The 20,054-nt window shown below is 45.7% G+C and overlaps 1 protein-coding gene across 1 annotated transcript in view; it reads right to left on the reverse strand.

Annotated features, from left to right (window-relative positions):
• Positions 1 to 20,054, reverse strand: part of LOC119176617 (high affinity nerve growth factor receptor) — a 436,833-nt gene that overhangs the window by 44,653 nt on the left and 372,126 nt on the right. The window contains exons 2-5 of the mRNA XM_075876262.1: positions 18,787 to 18,927; positions 15,988 to 16,097; positions 12,190 to 12,547; positions 8,765 to 8,926 (exon numbers count right to left, since the gene is read on the reverse strand). Of these exons, the coding sequence (XP_075732377.1) occupies positions 8,765 to 8,926; positions 12,190 to 12,547; positions 15,988 to 16,097; positions 18,787 to 18,927 (771 nt within the window). The remainder of the gene's footprint in view (positions 1 to 8,764; positions 8,927 to 12,189; positions 12,548 to 15,987; positions 16,098 to 18,786; positions 18,928 to 20,054) is intronic.

Genomic DNA, 20,054 nt, shown 5'->3' on the forward strand with positions numbered 1-20,054 from the left:
CGTCAGAGGATTTGATTAACTATCCTCGAGTGGCTTCCTTGCTTCCTTTCGTAGAGAAACGGGAAGTACTTGAAACTGCCGAATGTGAAACAAATGAAAGCTATCAGTGTGGTCGGACGCGTTGCGCGCTGCTTAAAAAGGGAAAAAAAAAACGATGAATCGATTCTGTGACAGCGCGGGAAATTATAGGATGTGAAGCTGTATATACGTTACTCTTGTACTGCCGTAGGGTGTATCTCGGGGTAGGATTATCGCCGCTAGCACTCAATTCCAATCTCGAAGCAGTATAAAGACGTTTAAGCTTCCGGGAGTTTGTCAGCCGGCGCTCGATCGACAACGACGAACTTGAAGGAGCGGGGCCATTACAAACGCTTCGTTCACAAAGCCACATTATTAGTGTTCGACTACTTTCCGAGTAAACGTGTTTTGGCTTTAGTGCCGTTTACGTATTCCGCGAGGTTGTTGAAAGACTGATAAATTAAGATAGGCGCGGAGTATTATTGCATTGAGAATGTCATGTTTATGCCGCTATGCTACATAACCCACGCGTTTCCTTTCAGGCTATTTATTTTTTGTTTTTTTTCGACCTGGCAACCACACTAGTGGGCATAAGTATTACATTGATGAAGCAGTATAAAATAAATAGCTAAAACACGTTGGTTATGTGTATAGTCGGGTTAATGCCATTGCGCACTGCATCAACTCACCACATTGGTCAAAGAAGCTCCGGATATAGAACGACGTTCGTGTTAGACTTGCTCTTAAGAGTAGAGATTTTTGAAAGGATATGATGAAACACTGCGATTTATAAGTGCGAAAAAAAGAAGACTGCCTGCCTACGCAACTTGGTCGTTTGACCTGAGCCTGAAGTAATGCAGAATGTTGGATTCCCTGAAAAGAATGCGGTGTTCATTTGTAGTCCACTTCACGAGGCAACATTTCCTACTTTCACTGATATGTTCAATGGCAAATAAATAGCTTTCGAGCCTGTATTTTTAGTTATACAGTATCGCGTCACTACTTTTGCCTTGGTTCCAGAGACTCAAACACAAACCGAAAGAAGAATATCATATAAATATTGAAGAAGAGCCAACGCTGCTGAAGATGAAACGAAAGAGCTTGAAGGGAAACTTATATCGCCCTCGCTCCCCGCTTCCCTTCTTCCCCTGGCGCTTGCTTTTCTTGAGTGCACGCACCTTCAAGCCGGGTATCAATATGCTGTCGGCCTGCTGTAACCATAATCCCCCCAAGACTGACCTCTTGATAGTAATGAACAAAGTATTTTTTTTATCCTCTTCTAATTTATCTTCTAATTCTCCCACCACTGCCCCCGAATAAGAGCAACTTCACCACGCTTTCTGAAGCGTGCGCGCAGTAGCTCAGAGTATGCTGGGCGCAGACTTCGTTATTTGCTCTGGTTAGGCTTCGGTTTGTTTTCTTTCCGCGTTGTAGCTTCCGTTCTTGCCTACACCAAGCCGACTTGCAGCGCTCGTTAGAGTTTCCGTGGGGACGCATGCCTGGGCAAGCCAGCCACTCTAATTTTTCTGAGACAAAAAAAAAAAACTGAAAATAGACCATAAAGTAAAAAATACATATAGTGCCTGTGAATAGACTTGAGAGTTGCATAACCGAGCTGAGAGCAAAGGAAGAAAGGATGAAGTAGAACAAAAACATTCCTTAAAAAGAAGAGTTGCTTAAGAACTAGTTCTACTATGGAGAACACGAAGCAAGACGTGAGCTTCACCAAAAGCGTGGCACGTCAAGCGGAGAGGATCTATATAAAATACGAAAAAATAACAAGAACGACAAAAGACGGTTTCGTCCAGCTCGGAACACACAGAGCTGGAAGCTCCCGCATACAGCCCAGTCGTTCTCGCTCTGCACCACTCTCTCCTGCTCGCAGGCGCGTCTCTCGCGCGCAAATACAGACACAAACTTCGTGCTTCTTCAGGCAAAAGTTTGCCTTGCGCCGGTCTCACTGTCGTTTACAGCCGCGGCGACTTTCTCGAAGCCCCTTGTTTCACCGCCCAACGCTCTCGTTCTAGTTTTATTCGTCGTACAAGACAACCATTTGCGGCACAATAGTTGCGAGAACTAGCACGTACAGCACGACGCGGTGTGTAACGCGTCTGTCGCGCATTCTAATTGCAAGGCCGTGAAATTTACGCTATATATATGCTCCACAGTTTCGAGCGTGGCGTTACCACTTTCGGTATAGTCGCAGATGTTTTTGAATATAGTGTCGTCCTCAGCTTCGACTTCTTTCTTTCTTTCTTTCTTTCTTTCTTTCTTTCTTTCTTTCTTTCTTTCTTTCTTTCTTTCTTTCTTTCTTTCTTTCTTTCTGTCTTTCTTTCTTTCTTTCTTTCTTTCTTTCTTTCTTTCTTTCTTTCTTTCTTTCTTTCTTTCTTTCTTTCTTTCTTTCTTTCTCTCTTTCTTTCTTTCTTTCTTTCTCTCTGCACATGTGCAGAAAATGGAGCGAAGGCGAAAGGCTAGGAGCCCGACAAGGGGCCTTTGCTCCAGATGTAGTGAGGCTGGCAGGCCATCTAAACACTTAGCAAGATACACTTGGTAGGAAGAAAATGGGAGATAATAAGCTACACGTGCAAAACAACACAGCGCACACAACAACATTAAAGCATTGATAATCAGAAGCATATATATGCTACATGAATTTCAATGTGCTAGAGCAACCTTAGCTGTAAGCGTTGCAGTACTTAGCACTTACATATTTACATAAAATAACTTACATAAAGACATAGATACGTTTAAAAATAGCCACATGGTGTAATATTTGCACCAAGAAAAACACAAAATACATCATAGGCAAGCAAAAAGAAACTAACACTCATGTATATTCAATGTTGTTTTGTTTTGCAGCCTTCTTGTTCATTTGCTTAGATACTTGGCTATTTATATCTAGAAGGCTATTGATTTATAGCCTTCTTGGTCATTTGCTTGGAGATTTGGCTATTTATATCTAGAAGGCTGTCGATTTTGTCAAGAAAGGTGGGTATCTGAAAAAGTGTGCGTTGCCATCCGTAAAATGTTTGAATCCTTAGAGTCCCTTTTGCATAAGTACAAAAATTATACAGTGTACCATCCTGCGAGATATGCAGTATATAGCGTTTTATCTGCTGATATAGTTTGAAATAGTAAATCTGATTTGATTTGGGTGTAATGTATTTATAAAATAGCGGTCATGTCCACAAGTCATGTATGGGGCCATGAAAATCCTCAAAGATTCTTAAGACTCTCTTTTTCATAATAAGCAGTTTTTAATAGTTCGTTCATATTGTGGTTCCCTACTAAAGCGTGCAAAAAGAGAGTCGTGAGTAGAAGAGAGTGTAATAAAGTGTGTTTTTCAGCCACAGTGATATGGAACACTTGAACTTGTATAAATATTCAATACATTTACTTAATTCTGACATAAATTCACTATATCGAAATTCCAAGATACGTCTTCTTGAAACCACACACCCAGGAACTTCTGATCGACCGTGGTGGTCTAGTGGTTAAGGTATACACTCGGCTGCTGACCCGCAGGTCGCGTGATTGAGTCCCGGATGCAGCGGCTGCATTTTCGATAGAGACGAAAATGTTGTAGGCCCGCGTGCTCAAATTTGGGTGCGTGTTGAAGAACGGTAAAAAACTCCAGGCGGTCGAAATTTTCGGAGCCCTCCACTACGGCGTCTCTCATAATGATATGATGGTTTTGGGACGTTAAACTCCACATATCAATCGCCCAGGGACTTCTGAGACTTAACCTGTTCTATTATATGGCCCTAGTAAGCAATAGTCATGGTAAAATTTCTGGGCTCATTTGCGTGACGGGACGAGCCGAGAAGGCTCATGTGGCGCTCTTGGGCTCAGCCCGAAAAGAAAGAAAGGAACTGTCTAAAAGATGACAGGAAAAGGTGAACACGCGTAAGTATAAACTGGCTCGCTCGTTACTCATTCCGGAACGCAAATTACGGTCTTCCACAGAAGAATAAAAATATACACCCACTGGGAATACGCTTGTCTTGAATGCGTGTGATGTAAAGCTAATGCAGTGAATGGATCACTTTGCGCTTAGACGAGGAGATTGTCAATGCTACTGCAGCCATAGTCCCCGTTGAGACTGCTTGCGGAGCCCGTCATTACAATGTTCTGTCACCCTCTCGTGAATTTCGTGTTTCGTCATATAGTACCGCTTACTCGCCTGAATATTCCAATACTTTGTCGCCAGAGATGCCATGTTTATTTTCTTCCTTTTCCTTATTAATAGACTCCCGGTGTGTAGTAGAGACATAATTTTAGTGACGAAGGCATTTCCCCATTTAGAATTCAGTGCACGTGGATTAGTACAAAATTAGTGTCGTATTGGCTAGCAGGTAATGCATCTCAGCGGGTACCCGTATAAAACAATAATGGAGTCATTATGTGGAAGTACAGGCTATGTCTTGCCACTGACGAAGCGATCTTTCCGTCAGAGTAGCTGTTGGGAACTCTATTCACGATGTATACGGAGCAGACAGCTGCAAAGGGAAGCCTGAAGTTAGGTGGGCAGGAAGAAGAGAAAAGACGGAGCATTTCCTTCCTCGAGGTTGTAAAAACTTCGCTCACGACGCAAGAGCTTCCTTTCCTACGCCCCTGTATACTTGACCTTTTGACGGAAAATTCCTTCAAACTAGTAAACAGTCAGCCCAGACAGGCATCATACGGTCGGCAGCCTTGCTATGTGTGGGCGCGGCATTGTGAACAAGGTTAGAGCGCCTCTCTCTCTCTCTCTCTCTCTCTCTCTCTCTCTCTCTATATATATATATATATATATATATATATATATATATATATATATATATATATATATATATATATATATATATGAAGGAAAGAAGTGTATGAAGAGTATGATTTTGACATCGTATACAAGTGTAGCAGAAAGCATAGCGACGCCGATGCTCTCTCTCGCTGCCCACTACCAGCGGCTCCCCTCAGCGTTTCCGCAGTCACTTTGCACAACACATCCTCGGAGTCCACGTCTACGGCGGTTTCCTCTCTCGCCTCTATGGACCAGCTGCCTTCGGACGACCCACACGATTTTTCTTTTCGACAGCTGGCTGACCCATACTGTCGACGTATTATAGGCTACCTCACTGGCAGTTCCCGTCCACATAATGCGAGGCTCCGTCGCCAACTCTCGCAGTTTAAGCTGCACAACTCGGTGCTGTACCGCAAAATTTACCATCCTGACGGTCAGCGCTGGGTTCCCGTTCTACCCCGATCGCTTCGGTCCGAAGTTCTCAGAGCACTTCATGACCATCCGCCGGCTGGTCACCTTGGTTACCACAAAACCTACGATCGCCTTCGAAGTCGGTTTTATTGGTCAGGTATTACCACTAGTGTAGCTCGGTACGTTGGGTCCTGCACTACCTGCGAATGTAGAAAACTACCCACATCTGCTCCAGCCGGTACACTACAGCCTCTTCCGTGCCCAGTCACACCATTCGAAGTTGTAGGCATCAATCTTTATGGCCCCCTTCCAGTCAGTGCTGCTGGAAACCGATGGATAGTAGCAGCCGTTGACCATTTCACGCGCTACGCTGAGACGGCATCTGTCACTACCGGTTCAGCTTCTGAAATTGCCGATTTCATCCTCCGAGCCATTATACTGCGTCATGGTGCTCCACGTGTATTGCTCAGTGACCGTGGAAGGGCCTTCCTTTCACAACTAGTGAACGAACTTCTTCGCGCCTCTGGCACAACTCACAAGACTGCCTCTAGTTATCATCCCCAAACTAACGGCCTCACTGAGCGATTCCACCGCACTCTTGCTGACATGATCACCGCCTACATTCAACCAGACCACAAGAACTGGGATGTAGTTCTACCATTCGTCACTTTCGCCTACAATACGGCTATTCAGCGGACAACCGGCTACTCACCATTTTACCTAGTTTATGTATGAACGCTCCCCTACTTTTTTCCTGGACGTTTCTTTCTTTACCTGCCATGCGGATTCATCTCCATCCTCTTCAGAGGAATACGTTTTACGGCTCGCAGATAGCCGCCAACGTGCTCGTATAAACACTGAAGCCCGACAGCAAGACAGAAAGCTGGTTTATGATGAATCGCATCGTGCTGTATCCTTTCAACCTGGAGACGAAGTGCTCCTTTTGACGCCTATTCGTACACCAAGTTTGTGCGACAAATTTCAGCCACGGTTTATCGGGACGTACACAGTTCTTGAAGAAACTTAACCAGTGAATTATCGCGTGACGCCACTTGTATTGATTGATATGTGGGGTTTAACGTCCCAAAACCACTATATGATTATGAGAGACGCCGTAGTGGAGGGCTCCGGAAATTTAGACCACCTGGGGTTCTTTAACGTGCACCCAAATCTGAGCACACGGGCCTACAACATTTCCGCCTTCATCGGAAATGCAGCCGCCGCAGCCGGGATTTGAACCCGCGCCCTGCGGGTCAGCAGCCGAGTACCTTAGCCACTAGACCACCGCGGCGGGGCAGACGCCACTTGTAGCCCCAGCAGATCGCCGTTATCGAACTACTGAGGTCGTCCATGTCTCCCGTATGAAGCCCTTCATGCGACGTTCTTTACCCCCTTGACTTGCCGCGGCCAGGCTGGCCGCTTTCACGTGGGGAGAATTAGTGTGGGCATTTAGTATACCAATCCTCTTCATCTGTACATTATCATCATTATTATGTGCTGCTCATGCATCCTCATCGTTGTCACGTAGCATCATAATCTTGGTTCGTTCATCTCAGCTGTCGGCTGCCGGTTCCTCGGGCCTAATAAAGGTCTTCCAAACCGAGACTTCATAATATATATATATATATATATATATATATATATATATATATATATATATATATATATATATATATATATATAAGGGAAAGAAGTGTATACCTAAGGGCTCGTTTTTCCGTGTTTTAACACAATAATAATGAGATCTAACAGACAGTAATGCCAAGGAATGTACAGGGGAAGTTATTAGAACCAATGAAATGTAAATAAGAAGAAAGAAAAGTGGATGAAAAAATAACCAGCCATGAGCAGGAATCGAACCTACGACCTTCGAATAACGCGTTCGATGCTCTCGAACTCTTTCTTCTTATTTACATTCCATTGGTTCTAATAACTTGCCCTGTACATTCCTTGGCATTACTGCCTGTTAGATCTCACTATATATATATATATATATATATATATATACATAGTCCAGTAGATCTTCCGTGAGCGGTCACAACGTGGTTTATTTCGACGTTTCGGCCTAGAGTCTGGCCTTCATCAGGATGATGAAGGCCAGATGAAGGCCGACTCTAGGCCGAAACGTCGAAATAAACCACGTTGTGACCGCTCACGGAGGATCTACTGGACTATATACAACGCTACGGCCACTCAACCACCATGCCTGCCTATATATATATATATATATATATATATATATATATATATATATATATATATATATATATATATATATATATATATATATATATATATATATATATATATATATATATATATGTGTGTGTGTGTGTGTGTGTGTGTGTGTGTGTGTGTGTGTGTGTGTGTGTGTGTGCATGCTCGCTTGTACATCGGCTCAGTTAATCCAATCAGTCCTATAAAAAAGATAAAAGATTTCAAAAACTTTTATTACCTCTTCTTTGATAAAGGGCGTGGAGAGAACCACTGGCGCCATAAAGAAAACATGGCTGATCCCTCTTTTTAGGAATAGGTATAACACGAAAGTGAAACGTGTCTTCACTGAGGTAGTTAGGCGTTTGTTGCGCATTGTTTCGCTACAAGGGCTAAAGAATGACTGCTACAGCAGCAAGCTACAATGTCACGCGATGAAGGGAAAGAAGTTCGAAACATGCCTCGTGCACCTCAAGCAGAAACCACGCACGAAATGAGCATACACTGGACGAGTACGGACAAACAACTGTACAGCTCGACACCTAAAGGACGCTGCTCAAACAGAAAGTAAGACGCACCAAACGAACGCACAAGTGTACGCAAGATGAGCGTGAACAACCGTCACAATTATTACTTCGTGCGTGAGCAGCGCACTACTTTTGTAAACACGGCCGTGGCAGCAAGTGAAGTGACCTTTGGGCTGTCTTTAACCTCTGTAACTTCAAAGCAAACTTACGGTGGAGGCACAAGAGGTACAAAGTGACCTAATACCGAGATAAGCGCGCGAGCAAGCGATCGCGCCAGAGAACATTTATACTGACTTTGACCGCGCCATGTGGAGGCCAGGCATGCACGCGTCGCAACGCGCGTGGGGGCGTGAGGCGACGGCCTCTAAACCGTGTGGGCCCAGCGTGCGTCCCTCGCGCCATCTTGCCACTGATGGCAGAAATGTGCTGAAGTTGCTGAGCTCCGAGGACTGCCAACTGTACATGGTGTATATAAATTACTCGCCGTTAGCATGCTCAGATGTCTATGTTTTGTGGCATAGTGGCTAGCGTCGCGCGCTGAGGAGCGAAAGGTCGCTGGTTCGGCGCCATGCTATGGAAGTTTCTCTTTTCTATCTTTTTTTCTTTGCTATCTGTTGGTATATATGTTACAACGTCATATCCGTGACGGAAATACGTCAGCGAAGCCGTGGTAGAACTCGGCATAAAATACTTTCGCGTTAAGAAACAAAAGAGGGGCAGCATTACCGCCAAATTGCGTGTCAGCTGCCTGACAAATCGGTAGCAAATTACGAACCAATTTTCCGGACAAAGCACGGTGCTAACAGCTTACCTTTGAAGACGATGCCAAGCAACTTGAGGATGTTTTCGTGCTTGAAGCTCGACATGATCTGGACCTCACGCTCGAAGTCGGACTGCGCCTCGTTGGAGACGCTTTCCTTGAGAACCTTCACGGCCACGTCCTCCTCACTGCCGTCAGGGTGCGTGTACACCGCTGCAAGAACCAATGCTGCTTATATAGGCTGTGTGAGTGGCTGTAAGAAAGTTATATAGCTTCTGGAGAGAGGTTAGATATTCAAAAGTGAGGCCTGGCTGTCACCGTGCAGTTTGTTTGTCGTGCTTCTTGATTGTGCACTGTTCGAAAAGCGCTGAACTGGTGCCGTCGCTATACTGATCACTAATATATATCTTGGGGTAGAGCGCTTCCTTTCTAACACGTAAGCTCTCGTTTGCCGCTCGCGACGAGGCGTATGGCATGCTTGTACACGTTTACTTCGATTGAGGACCATTGGGAATATACTCTCACGTTCACCCGGTGTTTTGTCCCCCACCACGATGGTGCTAAGGCGCAGCCGGGTGCCTTAGCACCACCGTGTTTTTCTCTATTTTTCTCTAGTTTCGTTTTCTATATCGCTCAGCCATCCGCTCCGAATGAGACCACTAGCTAAGTGGAACGTCTCCTCTTGCAATGCTTGAACAACCACTCTGCAGGACGGTATAACAGTATAGACTCACACTCAGAGAAACACGAGAGCATGTCTTCAGCGCAGCATTTGAGAGACAGATGTGTGGACGGAATGCACATAGAAGGTAACGAATAGCGAGGTTTTTTTGTCATTTATCCTACTATTTAACATTCATGATCGTGTGACATTACGAATAATAGTAGTCACAGTAAAAGGACGGCGAAGTCAATTACGACAGTCACAAAATGCAGCTTTTAGGCCCGTATTCCCAAACCAACCTCGACCTTACCTCACGTTTTCATCAACTTCCTGTACTCTCTACATGCGTTATAAAGGCGTGAAAATGGCAACAGGGTGAAAGATAAGGACAAGACAGGTTAATGTATGCTGGATGGTTCAATTTGTTTATCAATCGCAATAAAAGTTTAAAACCGATAATGAAATCTCGAGGCAAGGTCGAGGTCGGTTTGTAAATGCGGGCCTTAATTAAGAAGGTTCGCTCAAGTGTTTGTTCTTACATCTGTTTGAGGGCGGCTACAGCTGAGTGATACGCTGCTAGTAATTGACTATGAAGGGGACTTCGGGTTACACATCTCAGTTTCAACTTAGAATTAGTAGCATACATTTTGCGCCAATTGATTATTATGATCTTAAAAAAACACACAGACCGAGGAAAGCTGAAAACGACTGTGCACCTAAAATATTGCTTCGCAGCAGAGGGAACCGAGTAAGTGGCAAAATGACGCGTGTCGTGACATTGTTATACTATAATACCGCTTGTAGGTGCTCATTGTAACTTTTTTTATGTGTACATCATGATTTCTGTGCTTGCTTCACATAGTTGTGACAGGGCCACTATGATATTAGGTATGTGACATCATAGGCTCGGAAAACATTTCTGTATGAGATATTCAAACCCATTAGCTGCCGCGCTAATGGCTGGCTCAGTGTGAAGATGTCAGAGTGGGCTGACATGTGCGCTGGCGTTCTCGCGTTCCTATTTTCGATGCGTGCTTAAATGTTTTTTTCTACAAGTTATAGTAACTTCCTTTTGTACTGAAGCCAGTCAGGTGCTTCTACGACACTTCCTGCACGGCGCGTAATGACACCTTTCGACTTTTATAGTGGCGAAGCACCTTTGAGTCTCGGCTTGTCGGCGTGTCATGTCGTCGTCACGGTCAATTATAAAGTCAATTATAAATGGGTATGCTCCGCAAAAAACTGAGTGAATCGCACCACTCGCAATCAGTCCATATATACTCTAGGCATATTATGTCTAAAGTTTCATCGTTACTTCGTAAAATATTACGTTTGACCTAGCAACGATGCCAGAATCCTTCAAGAAATTTATCAAGGCTCTCAAGTTTCTCATCTGAAACCAAGGTTAATGAGGTCTAACAGACAATAATGCCAAGGGAAGTACAGGGTATATTATTAGAAGTAATCGTAATGTAAATGCGAAGAAAGGAAAATTGATGAAAAGCGAACTTGCCGCGGGCAGGTATACCGACCCTGCGACATAACGCGTCCGACGCTCTACCAACTGAGGTATACCACGGCGGCCATCCCCCTTGTTGGTCGAGCATCGGACGCATTATTCGAAGGTCACCGGTTCGGTCCCTGCCCAGGCCCCACTGTGTTCTATAGTGGCTAAGGTACTTGGCTGCTGACCCACAGGTCGCGGAATCGAATCACGGCTGCGGCGGCTGCATTTCCGATGGAGGCGGCAATGTTGTAGGCCCATGTGCTCAGATTTCGGTGCACGTTATAGAACCCCAGGTGGTCGAAATTTCGGAGCCCTCCACTACGGCATCTCTCGCAATCATATCATGGTTTTGGTATGTTGAACCCCACATATCGATGAATCAATTGGTCCCTGCCCACGGGGAGTTGTCTTTTCGTCCACGTTTCTTTCTTCACATTTACATTACCATTACTTCTAATAACATCCCCTATACTTTCCATGGAAAGATTGTCTGTTAGATCTCATTATCATTGTGTCAAACAAAAAGAACGAGCCCGTAATTGTTCACTCCTTTCCTTTATCTATAACCAGAGAGACAAAGGTGCATCCCTACGGTAATGCCATATATTTGAAACACTGTTTATTGAAACATATCAGCAAAGTGGTGGTGCGTTAGTGGACCGGTGGCGAGTAAAGAAGTAAAGAGTCGAAATTTTGCTGTAGCAAACACTAGTGCACATTGCATGCTTCGTCTCCGAGTCCTCAAGTTTCTCATAATTGGAGCAGAGACAGCCTTCCCTGCATGCTCCTTCGGCACAATTTTATGTTGCACAATTCTGTAAGGCAAGTCTACCTGTTGAGACATGGGGCATTGCAGGAGCTGATGCTTCGACAAGCAGATTTCTCTTCTTCAAAGTTGCAAGCGCTTTCGTGGGTGCAGCCTCACAAAAGACAAGTCCGCTTGTCAAAACGTCGGCGCCAGCGACGCGCCATGTTCACGAATTTTTTCATTTCTTCGAACTTCCATCGTCTCCTGAACTGCTGCCAAAAAAGGCAAGTATACCTGTTGTTTCTTTTGCCAAGTGATGCCGATGTCCCGCGGTCCTACTGATCGCTGTCCGATGATCGCTGTCCGCTGATACGATGTCCTACTGATCGCGAATAAGCCCTGTTGAAACCAAACCGGCTTTCTTCTGCAGCTTGCATCAGGAGCCGATCACGAGCAAAGAACTCGAACCGGATCAGACCAGATCACAATGAAAATGACACCGATATGACACACTATAGAGTAGGGGACGTTACAGAGGAGTGGTGGAAGTGGCCTACCCTTGTGGACCTTGCCGAAGCACCCTTCGCCGATCTCCTCGATGAAGCGGATGCAGTCAGGAGAAATCTCGACGTCGTGCAGTACTTTTCGCAGCGGCGTCTCCGGAGCGGACGAGTAGTAAGTGGGGTTGGTCACGTACTGCTGCATGCATTTGTGCAGAGACCCGGCAGCCGCCCGCCGGGCTTCTCGCCGCCGCCGGTGTCGTCGCACGAGCACCGCCACCACGAGGCCCGCCAGCGCCAGGGTGCCCAGCACGGCTAGCAGTCCCGTCAAAAGCGGAGCGGTACCTCCGCTTCGGCTTGTGGTATCCGGAAGCAACGCGCCGGCCGATCCGGCTCCGCCCGCTGGCTGCGGCTCCTGCGGTTCGAAGGCACTCAATGGAAAACTTGCTCGTCTGCATTCAGGTAGGTACACATTCACCGTGCCTGAAGGCTATTAGAATCATCGGGTGTGTCACATGATCTGCGCTGATTTGTGGCCGAATGTTGCGGCTATCCATATCGCCGCCCCTAGCTCCCTTCTGAAATTAAGACTTCATTTATTCAGGCGCGCAGGTTTCTCCGTTCCGCGTTTATGGACATCGCCAAGTTCGGTTCTGCTCAAGTTTGTTTTATTTTTTTTTCGTTTTTTTTTCTCTATGTTCCCGCGGTTTCGTTCCTGTATCCCGTCCACTTGCGCTTTCACGAAATAGCACTCTTCGCGCCCAGTGTAGAGACAGTTGCAGCGCTGTACTCAAGCCCCCCTCCCCATTCCCGCAATCCTAAAGCAGCGTTACTAACACCGTCACCTCCCGCTCACTATCCTGGCCCTTTCTAACCACCCGTATTTCTTCACTTTCCCCTTCCAGTTGCCGGCCGGTATCTGAGCTACGTTCACAGCTCTCTGTCCGAAGCCTTGTCGTCTCGGCTTACTATCCGGCTTCGGCGTCGCTTTGCAGAACGCCTCTTGTCCTTATGTCCTTTTTTCCCCTGATGAGCTACCGTTGCGTTCGTACTTTGCTGCTTCCTGAATAAACATTCAGATATAGCTTAACGTCCTGTGTGTACAGTCTCTTCTGTTTTCACCTTGTTCACAAAGTAAAAAAAAAGAGAAAATAAACTAATGTACAAAATAAATAAACAAAAAATAAACAAACAAAACGCTAAATAACGTGCCTAGTTCAGTCTAATGGCCTCCGGCGCACCGGGGAAGCTTTACGCGGTGTCTCTATCAAGGGTTTCGCTGTTTTCAAACAAACTGGCGTGTGCCGAACGGTCTGCGAAAGAAGACTTCCGGTGTGGCAGTCCCGTTAATACTCTTTTTTTTTGCTCGCGTATTTTCTTGATGTTTTAGAGTTTATAGCACTATTATTTCTGGCACACTCCTTCAAATGTGTTTAGAGCGATGTCTAACAACTAAAAGAAAGGGCCCGACGACGTCGCTCGGGAAAGCAAAATGTGAAGTGCCGAGGAGAAGAGTTGTCTGATGCGCTGCTTAGACAAATTCTGCAATTCAGCTTTTTGACTGGAACTCTCCTGCCCCCTGTGGGAGCTGGGGATTAATGTATTTTCGTATAGGCACGTAACTTCACGATACAATGCGTTTTACTACCCCTGTTCCACACCGGGCACATTTAATAGAGATTGGTGCTGATCGGAATCACTCACGATTCGAAGGGTTCGGAACAACTGCGACAATACTAAATGTACTCACTAAATCGGATGCGGCTGAATCATGCGAACTACTACGGTACACTATATTCACGAATTGAACTTTCAAACTAAACTGCTTGTATGTATACACTTAACGCACACATCAACAGATAAATTAGCTGGAGTGCGCAATATTTCTTAGTGTCAACAAGACAAGCGATGAGTCATTCGCTCGCACTGATGCGAACCCCTTCGCTCGTATCGTGCTCATAAAAAGCAAATTACATTGGCAACACGACGTACATACAGCACGTACATTGTATAAAGTGATTGTTTTCGAGTGTGGCTGCCTTGGTGTCCCGCGTGTTGCTTCGAACAGTAAACATCACTGATGACTTCGAAAAACACCTTCATGGTGGATTTGTGGCTTTATCCAACTTTCACGTTTTGTTATCTAGTTCGTGCGTGGGCACACTTATCTGCCACGAGTGGAACACTACGGTGTCCGACGTGGTACTTGTAATTGGGGACCTTAGATCAATGCCTGGACATCTATTCTGTACCATTAGGGTATGCACTTAGATTTACTTGCATTTGATGAAGTGAGCAGAACATATTTGCACGCTCTTTTTGAGAGCCACGTTTTCTCGCCTAATAACTTCCATTTATGTACTCTTTCTGACCAAGTCGCGCGTGCCTTATGTGCATATCTTCATCAACAGAAAACATTGAAACATAATCAGCCGCGGTCAGACACGCATACTAAAACCACGCTTTATCCATGTATAATCAGGAAGTTTTTTGGGGTTCGTTTCTGGTGAGCGAATATTGTTGCCAGAGTACGGTATGCGCTGACGAAGTTGTCTATGCTTTTAACCCGAGCAATGGTGTGGGGCGCACTCATAATCCGGTGCGGCAGTAGCGGTGCATTTTTGCCTCTGTCTACGTCCAGGGTATTCATTTCACACTTTTCACACGATAAATCACGAGAGCATGTGTACAGGAACTTATTACTGAGATGGGCTGACTGCGCCTAAGGGGACAAACGGCCATGTAGAAAATGGTGGCATGCTTTGCTTTCGGATGGTGACAGTCGCATGACGGCGGCGCGTGCGTAGACTTCGGGACCTTTTTCTCACAGCGCACGTTCTCCATGAGTACGCGCTGTTTCATGTCATCCATGAACACACGCAAGGGCTACTTCACTCCGCACGAGTGAGGGTGAAGTTTCCCCAACTTGAGCAACTTGTGCACGGGCAAAAACTATACATATGCTACTAAAAAGACCACATATTGCGCGTGGACACGGGGAAGAAAATGGTTCGACGACTAGGAAGGTACCATGAGCTCTCGTGCGAATAACAAACTTCTTTATCAGGATGCCGAAAGCTCCACTGATTGTCTAGTCGCTCCACGAAGGCATTGCTTTGCTGGGCGTACGTAGGTGCTTTCTTTCGAACCTTCCGCGGCGGCTGCACGCCTTGATCCGTAGCGTGTTGCACTCACGCGGCATCACGAAACTGGTGGCATCGCATCGTTCCGCAACTGCCCAAATCAATATGAAAGCTGTGATGGTTACGAAAGTATTCCTTTCATTATAGTTCTTCTAAACCTAATTCAACAAGTGCTACAAAAAGTCCTTTATTTCACTTTCGCTTGTCGATTACTTTTTCTTCATAGGTCCATCGTGCGTATGTTTTCAGTGCTATTGTAATTGGTGTGGGTTGCTAGTCCGCCAAGTTAAGAAGAAATACATCTCCCAGGCGTGCTCGTGAAATACACCGTATTCAATTTATGTTTAGGTTTAGGCCCTTTCTTGGTGAAAGGAGGGGGGGGGGGGCATTATTCACCTTTGCACTAGTGAAGGTACCCCCCTTCTTCATTTGCATAAAAAAGTAACCTTAGTTGCCCCGCCCCCCACCTCACCCCAGTTGTTTTGAAAGAAAAAGAAAAAAAGATTCTGAGAACACTCTTGACACATAATATTAAAGATAGAGAGGCTTATCACTTCTACAGAAATGCGGCAATTTTCCTCCCTCGCACCTGCTTTGTTTTGCCGGTTGGAAAGTTTACTGCATAAGCTATAAGGTGTTGTTCCTTATGCGTTTAGACCACATGGCTCAAAATCGGTATTCAAACAGCACTTGTGACCGTACATGGGCGCACCTTTGCGATGGGAGTGAAGTTCCGGTTCATGCCGGCTATTTGGTGATGCGTGAAGGAGCCTGCAGCGTGGGGCTGCCGGGGGCCATTTTGGGGGTACCCGTTGCCTTGTGCTGAAAAGGAAGACAGCATGAGAAAAAAAAATTTGCACTTTTTTTCTGAGCACGTGACCGAAAAGAGCGAAATGGGGCGGTGTTCTATCGACTGCGGTGTCGCAGACTGACTTTCCACTGGGCACGCGTGAAGTTCTTTGCTATGTTCCTTACCTCCCCTCCCCCCCCGCCCCACACGATGATTTTAGATTAACACACTAATGCAAATAATAAACGTCAGTCTTTGCCTGTTCTGAAAGCATGTGAACGTGCGTTCCTTTTGTGCCGTGGCCAGTAGACCACGGTGACTTAACAGTGGCGGCAAGTCGCATTGACACCCACGATGTCAAAGCATAGCCCGAAAGTCAGACATTGCAGACAGCCACGCCAACGACTCACGTCAGTGGCGTTCCAGATGATTCCGAGTTTTGACGAGAGCACAGATAAGTAGAACCCATATTTGATCAAAGTAGAAGTGTATTTGGACGATTGATTGATTGATTAATTCATATGTGGGTTTTAACGTCCCAAACCCTCCATATGATATTGAGAGATGCCGTAGTGGAGGGCTATGGAAGTTTCGACCACCTGGGGTTCTTTAACGTGCACTCAAATCTGAGCACACGGGCCTACAGCATTTTCGCCTCCATCAAAAATGCAGCCGCCGCAGCCGGGATTCGATCCCGCGACCTGCGTGTCAGCAGCCGAGTACCTTAGCCACTAGACCACCGCCATGGGGCGTACTTTAAAGCAAACGGCTTCGCTGGGTCAAGCAAGAAAAGAGTACTTCTTGTGGCCGCGCAGACCGTTCGAATTCTAGCCGGAAGATTCGCTCCCCGAAAGCTAAATTTCTTCACTTATGACGAAGTTACACAAACCATGAATTAGTAATTTAACCCCAAACGCAACAAAATTGCGTAGAATTACAAGTTCTTCAGCCGCTTCCAACAGGACGGTGAATTGGTTCACGCTTTTCTCATCGAGATCCGCCACATTGCATAAAACCCCCTGCACAGAATCAACCGGGACAGGATTGTTTGCGATGTATACTCATAAGTGCAACAAGAAAACAACTGTTAGCGAAGTAAAAGCTGAAGCGAGAAGAAGTTGAAGCGATAGTAATATCAGCCGAAGGCGCGGAAGCATAGAGAAATACACTTATATAAAGAGTGGCCACTCGAGCGTTTTCGCGGCCGAGCAAGGAAGGGTCTGAACAACCGCTAGATGATGCACCCACGCTCACTTTTACTCGTTCCTCAATACTGCGGCGGCTGCATTTCCGATCAAGGCGGAAATGTTGTAGGCCCGTGTGCTAAGATTTGGGCGCACGTTAAAAAACCCCAGGAGGTTGAAACTTCTAGAGTCTTCCACTACGGCGTCTCTCATAATCATATGATGGTTTTGGGACGCTAAACCCCACATATCAATCATCATCAATCAACCTTTCGTTCCCAGACTGCTTTTTTAATTCTATGCTTGCACATTCGCTCATTTACATTCCAGCGGAGGTGCGGGAGCACCACAAGAGTTTTTCACCATACATTACAATAATGTCGGGCCACCTTATATGTTGATCGCCCATGTTCTAAGAGAATGGGAGAAACGAAATAAAGAAAACGCAGGGATTTGTGGTGAATGGGAAAAAAATTAGTTTGCCTGGTAGTCTGAAGTCGAGGCTATCCGTGTGGTAAATAAGCTTCCTCGCGCATGTGCATGAACTATTTTACAAGCTCCCATGGCTGATCTAGCACTGAACCATGAAGACCCAATGTCACTATTCATATACATGCGTCTTTGTTGCTGTTTCATGAATTCGCGGTTCACACGCTTTTGATGTGTATGCATGCATGCCACTCTATTCTGCAGTTTTTTTTTTCTGGTAAAATACGGTACTGCAGCTTGAACGAGTTTGATTTGTCTAGTTGGACTCCAGGACATCATATACGGAAAAGCAGGCTGAGTTTGCTGGCTTACATTGGCATATAGAGCTTTCATTTAACTAAATGATTACGTGAGTTTATGAAACCTCTCTGTATTTAATGATATGAGCTGTATAGCTCAAAGAGCGCTGTTTAAACATGATCATCATCTAATGTGTAATGTTGCCGATGCTTTAAAAAAGCGAAAATTCGCAGATATTGTTTTCTGGTGATATAGAACTGCTTGAACGACCAACGCTGTCCCTTGGCGACCTATTCGCAGCTGATAAGAAAAGTGTAATGCTTGCTGCACTGCCTGTTCCTACGAACTTAAGTGTAGCTACAATATTACCCCACACTGGCGTGTGGTTCAGCGCACATTTGTCACCTGTTGACAACTAAAAGACGCTGACAACCACTTCGTGTATCCACTCATTGCATAGTCTAGATCAGCATGCACGGGGAGAAGCGCCAGTGTTTCACGGGCCACAGTGGGCCCATATTCACAGAACACTTACACTTGAACCGTTCCTGAAATTAAACGCTAGACAAACATGAATATGATTGTACGATTGGGGAAGGCGGTAGTCAAATAGTAAGCAACACCTAAAATCAAAGTGCTACACGAATTTGGTCCTTCATTCATAGGCCATATTTTCACTGTCTTCTTGCCTTTGGTTTCAATTTTTCAGTAGGCTATAGTGCTGCCATTCGCGGTAACTAGCGCAAAGTTGTACATCGTCAGATGTGGTAGATAACATCACAGGTGGTGGTGCATGCGCGCTACTTACCGACGGGCGCCTTGCTGCAGGGCTCGTGGGGCCGCTTGGGCTTGAGGTCGCTGGTGCAGAGGCAGACGAAGGTGCCGTTCACGTTGTGGCATCCGGCCTCGAGGCCACATAGCGTCGAGTTGTGCGCGCACAGATCCAGCTCTGCACGTAGTGAAGAAAAGAAAAAGGGAGGCCGACATGTTAGATGCTCTTTCAGCGCATACAAAATAAAATATTTGCTCTACCGATTTCGAAATAGCAGTAAGCTGCAGCGCTTTGCTGTAAAAAGCATGGCAAGCCAAAATGCGAGCAACTTCCGTACGAACAGTCCAGTCACAGCAATAGCTACACTAACGGCAATTGATGGGAGAAGCCACGTCTCAAGAGCACACCAGCTTTGCAAATTTAACAAAACGGACACCACTTTGCTAATGATAGTTATAGCGCGAGAACAGAACGACGACAAATAGACAAGAAGGACACGAGTGGTCGTGTCATTCGTGTCCTTCTTGTCTCTTTGTCCTGTTCTTGCGCTATAACTATCGTCATACCAACTAGCCCAAGCTGCCACACCACTTTGCTGTCTTGTTTTGCAAGAAAGCGCGGCGCGAGAAACGAAGAGGTCACAATGCACCGTCAAGTCGCAGTGTTTTCGCGCCAAGTGCTGTGCGTTGAAAAAAAGCCTCTCATGCTAATCTGACATTAATGGTGACATTATCTACAGCCTTCCGTATATGAGAAATTCGAACTCGTTTCATTGGAACGTGAACATGGGAGTGTACCGGAAGTGGTATAAGAACAAGCTACACTTCGTAAACTACCGAAAGTCTACGGGTGACCAAGACTTATGTACATAAATGTGTGGTTGCGGCGTCCCCTACATGAGCCAACACTGACAAAAAATTACAATTTGTTCGAATAATCTCCTTAAGCGTTACCAATTTGAAGCACTTCGATCTGTATTTTCTTGGGTGCTACCGTGTAAGGTAACGGCTAAAGGTGTGTAGACCAACGACCATGTTTTCAAACTACTCCTTTCGCATGTCGTCGCTGTTGTTTTTTGGTATACGAGTTCACCCAAAAACACACGTTTAATTTGGTTATAGCATTGGTCGCGCGATGGGAAGGAATAAGTGAATGGACTGAAGAAAGGAGCCCATAGAGTAGGTTTCCTATCAAATTCAAGGGACGTCCTATACCTTGCAAGCCGTGATGATCGTTTGCTGGCAACAGGTACCAACAGAACTTCATATGCAACAATCGATTCCGCACTTCCGGGGCGTACATAA

This window comes from Rhipicephalus microplus, chromosome X, assembly GCF_043290135.1.
Source record: "Rhipicephalus microplus isolate Deutch F79 chromosome X, USDA_Rmic, whole genome shotgun sequence".
Classification (NCBI taxonomy): Eukaryota; Metazoa; Arthropoda; class Arachnida; order Ixodida; family Ixodidae; genus Rhipicephalus; species Rhipicephalus microplus.